General features: G+C 33.8%; 1 protein-coding gene across 1 annotated transcript; it reads right to left on the reverse strand.

The window, feature by feature from the left end:
* On the reverse strand, positions 1,391 to 4,012 carry LOC108660841 (CREB-regulated transcription coactivator 1-like). The gene is made up of 2 exons (XM_018115204.1): positions 3,930 to 4,012; positions 1,391 to 2,235 (listed from the first exon to the last, which is right to left on the reverse strand). Exon 2 carries the CDS (start codon positions 2,227 to 2,229, stop codon positions 1,747 to 1,749), a length of 483 nt encoding a protein of 160 aa, XP_017970693.1. The 5' UTR covers positions 2,230 to 2,235; positions 3,930 to 4,012; the 3' UTR covers positions 1,391 to 1,746.

An 11,209-nucleotide genomic window follows, 5' to 3' on the forward strand; every position in this document is an offset into this window, starting at 1 on the left:
TTATACTCATCTCGTATAATTTATAATTCTTTCTCAATGGTGTTTAAACATTCTTGAAACACTTAATCACTTATTTGCTCTTTCATACTCCAAGTATATCATTTCCATAAAGGCATGCCCAACTACTCATGCTTCAATTTATCTCCAAGGGTTTCTAGCATACCATGTAGTTTACTTGTGCTATCACTAATCCTTTCCTTTCAACAAAGTCAATACAAGATTTATAAATTCTCGTAACAATATTCTATATAAACTCATTTGCTATATCATTATTGAAATCTTCATTCGTACTTTCATCACTTGGTATTGACATCTCTTATCAATATTTCATACATTCATCTAACCTTTCCCTCACTTCCTCTTTAACCTTTTACAAGGTTTACTTTATTTCTTAAGATTTGACTTTAGTCAACTTATTATTCATCTTAACACTCCACATGTTAATTTATTTTTTATGTAGCCATCTCAAAAACTCTCTAACTTTTCTTTGTCTTACATGCCAATATATAAGGCAATAAAGAAACACTGCAATTTCACTCGTCATCTTTATCTTAATACCTCACCAATGCACTTAAGACTCCAAACAACAAAGCTTAGCATCAAAACCAATAACCATATTTCAACTCGCGAGTCCGATCTTTATGCCGCTCATAGTCTGCTCATGCTTTCTAACCACAAGGGGTTCTTAACGCGACAACGTTTGATAGTCAGTACTATAGCATTGCAACTGTTTGAATTTACTTTTTCCCAGCAACTTTTCTACCTTTAAAGCTACGACCTCAATTATTCACAATCGTGTGGCTTCCCTCTGAGTCTATACCACAATTAGCAAGACTAACTTTCTATCACAAGTGCGCAATTAGAACATTGACTTAACGTATTTATTTTGCCATTAACATTCATATATCTTTACCATAACATTTAGTACGAGTTTGCTTAAGCAAAAATCTCCAAATTTATTCATAGCTACATGTATCTCAAATTGCACATCACTTATCATTAGTCAATAAATCCCACTTGAGAATACTCTTTCCATATTGTATAGTGATTTCACCATAAACGTATGATACCACACACATAATTATTTGTTGTTTTCTAGTGTTCTACAATTCCTTAGTATTCACAACTGCTGGTTTTCTTTGTCTTATAACTCATATAGTCCAATCATTTCAACTTAAAATCGTCATGAAATTAATCCACCTGAATCAACATCTTTTGCTTATCTTATTATTAGTTCAAAAGTTTCATGACCATAGAAACTACAATTTACAAAACTAGCTTTCTATCATATGTACTTTATTAGAACACTAATTTCAACATATTTAATCTACCCTTGGTGGTATGTCAAAATCATCCCTGTCCTGATGGTAATCTAGAGGAATCTCTCCTTTACATATCCGTACAAGCTAGTGGAGATGGAGTAGCTACTGTAGCCCATCCTAACTATGGGCAATCTCTCCTAATGTGACCCGACTGACCATAATAAAAACATCGTATAGGCCCTTTACACGGCCCGACATGATATCTCCCACAATCTTTGCATCTATCAGAACCTCTGGAACTCTTCCCAAAAATAGTCATCGAAGATTTGTTAAATCTCGAAGGCCTCTGCTGTGTCAGTGAAAATAGAGGTCGAGAAGATGTTATTAAAACAATAGTGGTACTTCCTCAAACAGATGAGTCTTTGCCCCTTTTTGGTGGCTGACTAGAAGATACACTCAAATTTCTCTTTTTTGCTAACTTAGCTCACATTCTCCTATTTTCATTCGCAAGCTTCTCAGCTCTTAAAGCCATTTGCACCACCTCTTTAGCTACGGTTGCATCCGACTCACCCATAAAAAAAGTGCAACCATGTTGCCCAGCCTCTTTAAGCTTCTTAGAATTAGAAACATCCAACACTGGTGGTGGGACAGGAGGTGGGGGTGGTGGTACTAAAGGAGCAGCTGGAGGAGCTACAGGAAGAGCTTGACCAGCCTGAACCTGGCCAGCAATAGTAGTAAAGAAGGCTGCCAATGCCTGAACTGCCTCAAGAGGCATGGCAAGAATACTAGTAAGTGGCAAAAGAGGTGGAGGATGTGGAGGAGTCTCGGTCTGCTCAGCAACAGGTGCTGCCCGTATAGTAGACGCAGTCAATTCCCCCTCTATAGGATCTAGCTGACGATGTTGAGAACGACCTCTTCCCCTCCCAACCGATCTAGTGAGAGGTGGGTGCTCACGTCGAGGAGGCATGATAATCTATAAGAGGAAACAAGCAAGTTTAGGCAACCTCAGGCTCTATATGCAGACACATGCATTCTATTCAACCTAACCTGACTTAACTTAACTTACTTGGGCCACACTGACACTGTAAATTTTAAAAACAATTAGAACAACTTTAAACCCAAAAGCTCTAATCTTTAAAATCAAAAGCTCGGATACCAATCTAATTGTCACGACTCGGAACTCCCATTAAGCCCATGACAACCGCCGCGACTTCTCGATAGACATTCATTACCAGGAATGTCAATCGAAACCTCGCAAGGCTTAACATTAGTTTTTCTCGCTTCCCCTATGAGTATTAGTTACTAAAATCATGTTTTGAGAGATTATAAACTATTTCCAAATCTAAACAATAGAAAAATAATTTTTTTTCTCACAGGGGCATTTTGTTCTTTTTTTAAAAAAAATTTCAAAACCAGCTAAAAATGTAGTATGCGAGTATAAAACACATAATTCATAATCAAAAATAAGTTTAAACGTCTATAACCTTCATTTAATATGAAATTATGATTATTTGGATATAAAAAAAATAAAAAAAATATTCAATAAAATATTCTATTTTCTTATAAAACTATATTTTTAGAGTTATACGAAAATATTTTTTTTTTTCAACGTAAAAGCAAAATAAATTCATACATACTGTAATATAGTAAGCCAGAGTATTTAATTTAATTACAATAACCAGTGAGCCCCCGAATAACCAAAAGTAAGGAAGACTGTTAACCTATAGTTTTGAGGATGCAAATCTAATGGTAGCCTCAATGAAATCTGCTATCTGCAGCCTATTCTGAACCTGAAATTGGTGGAAATGAGGGTGGTGAGATTATATAATCCCAGTGAGTAAACAAATACCATCTAAAATATCTAAAGTCGAGTAAATAGAGACAGATAAAATAATTTAACATACTGTAATTCATCATCTTTCAACTTGTTTCAATTAAACAAAATCAGTTCATATAAATCGAGTAATCAACATGGCTTATGAATTTCTTAAAACTTTGGCTCGTGCCAAAATCATTCTCATACTCAGTTATCAGGGATACCTTGATCGAGGGCTATCCCAACCGAGTCCGCCAAGGCTGTTAAAAAGTTATGTACGCATAAATCATGTTTTTATTTTGAAAACATAACCGTTTCTTGGCGTTGGCTGAGTTCACCCTCACGTGGTGGTTTGGCGTGAAGTGAACTCTAAAGTGTTAACCTCAGGAGTTATCCATTCGCGCCTCTCATACTAAGGTATGAATATAATAGGGTTACCATGCCCCTCTAATAGGTTGGTCCACGGAACCCGTCTACTGTAGCGACTAATTTATAACCCACCATACAATAAAATTTGCAATAGTATGACATGGCAATTATTTTATTTTACAGCCTCTCAAGGCAAATTAACAGTTCATACATTTTCAACACAAATACCAGTTCAGCCATTCATGCAAATATTATCATAAGCCATTCAATTCAAACCATGATTTATAACACAACAATTAGTCTCCAATTACTCCATTTTCAAAACCATCATTCAATTTCAAGATAATTTTATAAAACCATTTCATTTAAACACATTTTGTTTATAAAACCTAAAGATTTACCATTTAAAATCATTTTGTATAAAATCACAAAATCGGATAAAAATCACTTTAGATAATTAAGATGATAGTAAGGTTACTCACTATTTCGAGAGTCGAATTTCAAGTACTCCAATTCTTGATCCTCGGGTACTTTCTCTTTTCTTTTGCCAAAATTCTCACCACCTAGACATAATGCACAATAAGCCATTTACTACATTTGTGCTAAATTGTTATAAAACCAATTCGAACTCTATACTAATGCATGAAATGGGACGTGAAATACTCGAGTAACTATCTAAATACGATGTTCAATATAAATTCAATTATGTACTTAAATAAAACGGTATTGGCCTAATTCGATCTATCACTCGATTAATTGGCCAATACGTCCAATTCAACTCCAATTAACTCCATTTTCCTTCCAATTCTCCAAACCATCAAACACAAGTTAAATAACTTGAAATATGGCGAAATCATCCTCACATTTTCTCTTGGAAAATTCAGCCATGGTGGGTGGATCAACACTATAATTTTTCCTACTTGATTCTCACACCATAAATCACTAATTCTTAACCAAATCACTAAAAAAATAAATCAAAATCATCCTCAATATTCCACATGGAGAATTCGGCCAATGATGGGTGATGGAAAAACATGAATTTTTCTTCCTTGATTTTCATGCTACACATCACCAATCAACTAAAAACACTAAAATACATTGAAATCTAACTAAATCAAGCATCAAAACGTCTCCCTAAGTGTTCAGCTAGCAAGATACCCATCATGAAATCATGTGATTCAACCATGGAAAATGCAAAAGAATGTATGGGAAAAGGTGGATCACAAGCTAGAATTGAAAAATCTTACCTTTTGTCACTTGTTTCCTTGAATTTTCACACTTTTCCCTTGAATTTTTCCACCTAGGGCTTTTGTTCTTCTTTTCTTCCTTTGTTCTTCCTTTGGCCAGCCATATGAAGAGAAATAGGCTGATTTTGTGCTAATTTATAAGGAAAATAATAAATGGTTAAGAATTTGACACGTCACCATTCCATTGGTCCATGTGTCATACTTACCCATTAAGCAATCTCTCTCCACCACTTAAATTTTCTCAATTATCTATGATAATATTGGGTAAAATCCATGTGCTGGAAGAGTACTGGGTGGTGTAAAATTAGAATTTTGCCCTTGGGGTGGCAAATGACTATTTACCCTTATGCTTGAAAAAATGTCGAAATTAAAATTTTTCACTTCTCAAACTCAAATTATGTTCTAAATAGTCAATCTTGATCAAAAACTTCTTCCAACATTCCAATTTTAACCTCAAGTGGCAAAATGACCATTTTGCCCTAGGTTATGAAAATTTCAATTTGACTCCAAATTGGTCCTCGAACTCCGAATCACCATTTTAAGTCATTCAAGGGTTTTAAAATTCTCAATTTCATCTTAAAATCTCTATTTGGTCTAGTTCGAGGCTTAATTCAACTTAATTGTACCATTTGGTACATTGCCGTCCTTTAACGATTTTCGAGGTACCCAAGTAAGCAAACATGCATTCTTATATAAGAATGGCATAATAAACATATTGTAGAGCTGGGCTTGACAAATTTAGTCGATTTGTCTAACTTCTCGCTTTAAGTATATTACAAGAGTTATACGGTTCAAAGCGATTACATAAATTAGTGGAATGAATATAACGTATTAACAAAAGTTTCAATTAAGGGTTGTTCGGGACTTGGCGAGTTCTCTCGCAAAACTCGAACACTGTTAGTGATCAAGGTGCGATCGTTACATGGCCCAACACTTAATTAAACTTTTTTAATTAAGTCATTGTAAATTAAAATTAAAATTATTTTACTTTATTTGTTCACAATTAAGGCTTTAATATTATATCTAATTATAATATTGGCCTTATACTTGATTAAACTATTTTAATTATGTCCTTAAAAGTTAAAAACATAGTGTATGATTTAAGTCCAACTTCAATTATCACACTCCCAATTTAATTCACAATGCAACTTATTGTATGTGACCCATTAGGTTCCTAACATGTTGACAATGGAATTGAATTTTAATTTTTATTAAATTAATTAATTCAATTCCATAGACCAAGATTAGCATCTAGCATTGCATCATGGCCACCCAATTGTTAGGAGAGTCATACAGTTCTTTGACAACCTTTTAGTGTATAGTCTGTTAATGTAATTCATTCTCTCATCATATATCTCGAAAATGATAAGAGCATAATGCAGTGTCTACTCTTATTGATCTTCATATTCATTTTTGAAGTTAGATCATTAGCTTTATATAGAGTCTTATGAAACTCTTTTTCATAATCTCCAAGTCGCGTTGGCCAAGGACTTCAACAAGCTAGGATATGTGCCTTAAATCATTTAGGGTGATTATTTCTTTTTACCACTCATTTGCCTTCACATGCTTCATGTTACAAACAACCACATTGTTACACCTCGTACTCGCGTTTAACCATCAATAAGACCCTATCGATTAAACGAAGAGTCACTTGATGTAAATTAAGAGTCAAAAAGCGGTTACGAGTGAAAAAAATATTTTAAAATAAAATATTATTTTATGAATAAAATAATATTAAAATATTAATATTTTATTTATTATTGGAATTAGTCATGAAAAATGATAATATGATTGATCTAAGTGGGGGATAAGAAATAAGAAAGAATTTTGAAGAAAAACGATGATAATTGTGCCTACGTGATTTTATTAAATCGAGTTAGCGCGGGTAAGTAAATATTTAAAATATTATGGTGACACCGTGTTGAAGCGCAATTTTGATATTCTGATTGTACGCGTGTAAAGGAAGAGAGATAGATGAAAATTAGAATTTTTAAATGCATCAAAAAGATCAAATTTTAAAATACGAAAGTTGAAAGGTTGTGTAGTAAATAAAATGAAACTGAGGACTTACATGTAAATTTTAATAATTAACGAAAATAAAATAAATACTAACAAAAATAATAATAAAAAATTATTATAAAAGATCACATGGGCAGCAGCCCATGTGTGGGATAAGAATGCCAAAATGTAATATTTTCTTTTTAAGTTAAATGATGGTAAGGGCCGACTTAAGAACACAAGGGAGAGAAAACAAAAAAAAAAGAGAGGGGCCGGTCAAGTGATATAGAAGAGATGAAAGAGAGAAAGGCAAAGAAAAGTCAAAGCCATTTAAAGGAGTAGTAACCAGATTTTAGAGAGAAAGAAAGAAGAAGAAAGGAAAAAGGAGTGGGGGAACATTGACAAGAAACTTGTCATTGGCGGCCCCACCATGAAGCCATATCAAATACAACTTTTCTTTCTCTTCCCAAGAAAAAGAGAAAGGGAGAAAGAGCCGAAATGTGAGAGAGAAAGGAGAAAGTGTCACGGGTTGAAGGGAGAATTTCTTGGGTGGTTGCAGCCGGTCTTGAAGGGAGAAACAGAGTAGAGAGGAAGCCATTTATGGAGCTAAATAAAAAAGGGAAAGGAGCTGCTTTTTGAGAGGAAAGAGCAACCTTGTGCTGCTAGATTTTTGGGAAAGAAAATAGAGGAAGCTAGGCTGTTATGGTGATCGACGGTGAGAGTGAAAGTAGAGAGCTTGCTACCAGCGTTGGGAGTGAAAGAGGAAGGAGGAAGGATGAAGGCTGTAGCAAAAAGGGTGACAAAGAGATCGGGTGAAGGAAAGGTAATGGGGGCATAAAAACAAAATATATATATATATATAACAAAATAAAATAATATATATATATATAGTGGGTTTCAATATTTAAGAGAAATGAGTAAAGGTGGTACATTGTGGTGGCAGGCCGGAGGAAATAACGAGCGACCGGTAAGAAGCAATAAGTAGATACATTTTTGAATTAATAGCGACGTAACATCCCGCTATTGTGAGGTGAGTAGGGGGTGTCAATTTTAAAATTCTCATAATAGTATAAAAGTATGTATATTTTATTTTAGATGCAAAATTGTGGATAGCATGTGCTGGTAGAAATTTTAGGGAATTGTGAATGCAAATTATTTTCAAAAATTATTTTGAATATATATATGTATAAATTATATGTAAGTGTTTTCAAAATGGGGAAACAAGCCCTTCGCACTGTTTTACCTCAAAATATGTGCCTTATATTTGTGCAATGTGCATCCATGGTTATATTGCTTATCCACCATGCAAATTATTGTTTTGAAATTCATGCATAAATTCATTTTGAGAAAATGATAGATTTTATCATACCCTATGTTGAATGCTTTGAAAATACTTTTGAGACGAGTTTTTAAGGACATAAAACGATTTAAAAAAAATGGTTTTACAAACCGAGGGCGTCGAGAGTAGGCCGAATGTCACATCGGTTAAGTGTGACCCTCGTGCACGAGTGAGCTCTAGTTAGAGAACCTTTGGGTCGTCGATGGACGGTTAGGCGCGGTAAGGACCACGACCTGTGATGTATGTATGCGTGGCTAGCCCACCAGTGATTTACGCGGTTGCGACCGTCGGATATCTCCGATGTCGGCCAACATCGTGAGACTGCCATGGCATGTGGGATCTAGTGGAGCGAGGCTTCTGGATGTTATTACGTGGTAGTGGGACCACATGTTTATTTTCATTCCTTACTCAAGAGTGGCATCTCTGGGTTTTCAAATTTATATTTCTTTGCATGGTGAAAGTGGAATTTAATAGTTTTTCTGTAGCTCTCTTATTTTTACAGTGAAATGAATTTTAACTCCTCGAGTGCAAGGCGATTTGTGATTTACGTATGAGTTTGATTAACGTTTGATTTCATGGGAGCTTGCCGAATATATTGGTTTGATTTGAGAAAAATGTCAATTGATCTTGATGGCGAAATTTTCTTTATGTAAAAATTGTTTTAATTCAATATTTCAAATGATTGACTTGAATAAGGTTATTGATCTGTTTTGTAGAGAAAATTTGTATCTGCCTTGATTAATTTACCAATTGAAATGTTTATAATGCGAAAGAAATTCTTAGTATTTCATATAAGGCACAAACGTCCGTTTGAAATAAATTGTTTTTATAATCTTGCATTTTTAATATCAACCGATCTGTTGTTTGCTTGTTTCCCATCTACGCCCTACTCACGGAGCCGATGATCACTGAGTCTGTGAGACTCACACCCCTTTCTATTTTCCTTTTATGCAGATAGTGATCAGCCTAGTGAGTAATCATCGACGCGTACGATCCACCGCAGATAGGTAAAGGCATCTCATAGCATTTTATCCCGAGTCACTCCGCTGTTAAAGGTTGAGTTGTAGTACTCTGGTTTTACTATGTAAACAAATATTAGTTTTGATATAAACAAAGATTTGGGATTTTTGAACTCAATGTATGTAATTGTGATGTCATGACTTAAAGTCAAAATTTAATGGCTATGCTTATTATTGAATTCATGTTATAAATATATATGGATCAAACATTAATACGGTTTAGTATAACTGTACAATGAGTTATTGAGAAATTTCTTTTAGGCTTGTTCGGGACTTGACCGGATCTCCCGAAGGTCTTGAACGTCGGTAACGACCGAGGAGGGGTCGTTACACACAACCTGTTTTGGAATCCTTGGTAGGACCCGTAGGGGTAAATATATGGCACTTCACATATAAGACAACCTAGTGTCTCAAGTCTGAGGAGTATTTACACAATTGACACATGAGAAATATTTGCATAGACACTAGAGTGAAATATCCAATGCATTTCTCATGTTAGGTCATGTTCAGTGAACTTGTTCATGGACCAAGCACCTACATTCTAATTCCAAGTATCTCTATTCTTCAACTTATGAGATCAATAGCTTACTTCCTAAATAAGAAACATAGAATGCACCAGTCTCTAAGCAAATTGATGTCTAGTCTTAATGATACATAACTAGAAAATTTATAGATTATGCTTTGATGCATAGGGATCTCATAATTGTAACTTATTACAATTCCCTTGCGAGGCATATTAATCTCATGGACTTCATCTAATAGACTCATAACTTTATAATTGATGTTTTATTTGTGAATGAAAACCTCTAATCATTCAATGTGAATGATATGATTGCATAAATGGAACTAAGTCTTGACTAATCTCAATCGGTTGCAAGGCTCATTCTAACATTCTCCCACTAGAACAAAGCCAATTGCTACCTCATCATATGTGGATCCAATCCATCTAGTAATCATGTCTCTAAAAAGACTCGCTTATACATTTAAATGTGGTTAATTGCTTTTATTTATCTATTTGATGTTCAAACATCTTATCATATTACTATATTTAGATCCAATGAGACTTGGGTTATATTAGTATGGCTCCATTGTTGCATTATCAATGTTTAGAACCCTTTATTAGTTCCTATTTAAGCTCTTTTAAATAGAATGCCTATGACTTTATTTATATAGATGTATAGTCCCTTTTCTGTTTGGAACCATTCCAACTAGACTATGCTATATACATTATATGCTTATGTTACTTCGCGTTATGCCATCCGCTCCTTAAATTTTGTAGTTTCTTTGTATACACATTACATCCTATGCAATTGTATCATCAAAGAATCGAATTCACTCTCACTAACCTCGTTAAGTGTTTGACATAAATAAACTTGTACATTTCAATAAATCGAACCCTTTTGGATTCCCTTTTAAAGTGTACAACTTCAACTCTAACTTATATTTAGTAGATTCATCCAATATGAATAATACATCCTCAATGTATCTTACTAAATCCATGGAGTTCTCATACATTTAATTATGCATCTTTATGCAAAAGCTAAAGTGTTAGATTCCAATGTAATGCTCCCACTAAATGCAAGATCTTTTGTGAGAGCAACATTCAAACTCTTATGAATATTCCATGATGTCACATACATACATCTTAATGTATGCTTGGAATCGTATTGGTTTAAAGTGTTTTAATGGGCAATATATATTAGAGAAGTATGGACCAATAATACAATTATATGAATTTGCTTTCTTCATTGAATAAATAACTCTATGTTCTATTCAAAAGAAAGTTCCATTTTATATGAATCTATATTCATTCTTTTAATCAAGTAATTATAAATTCATGTGACCTTTTACTAAGATCTTATCCAAGTATAGTCACTTAATTTATCAACTAATATGAATTCTTAATCAATCTTATTTGATATTATTTACAATTCATAATGGATCAAGTATAATTGCAATGATAAATATGAAATGTGGATAATTAAACTGATATAATTATTCAAAAAAATGTTTTAAGCATGAACCATAGAATTTTTTCACACCCAATGTCAAACATAATGTTTCATTGACCATCCAAATGGTAATAACAAAATAATGTTTCAAAAACATTCTAATATATTATTAAACATATCAAAATAAATAGGACTGCAACCACTCAA

The sequence above is a fragment of the Theobroma cacao genome, chromosome 2 (assembly GCF_000208745.1).
Source record: "Theobroma cacao cultivar B97-61/B2 chromosome 2, Criollo_cocoa_genome_V2, whole genome shotgun sequence".
In the NCBI taxonomy this organism is placed as follows: domain Eukaryota; kingdom Viridiplantae; phylum Streptophyta; class Magnoliopsida; order Malvales; family Malvaceae; genus Theobroma; species Theobroma cacao.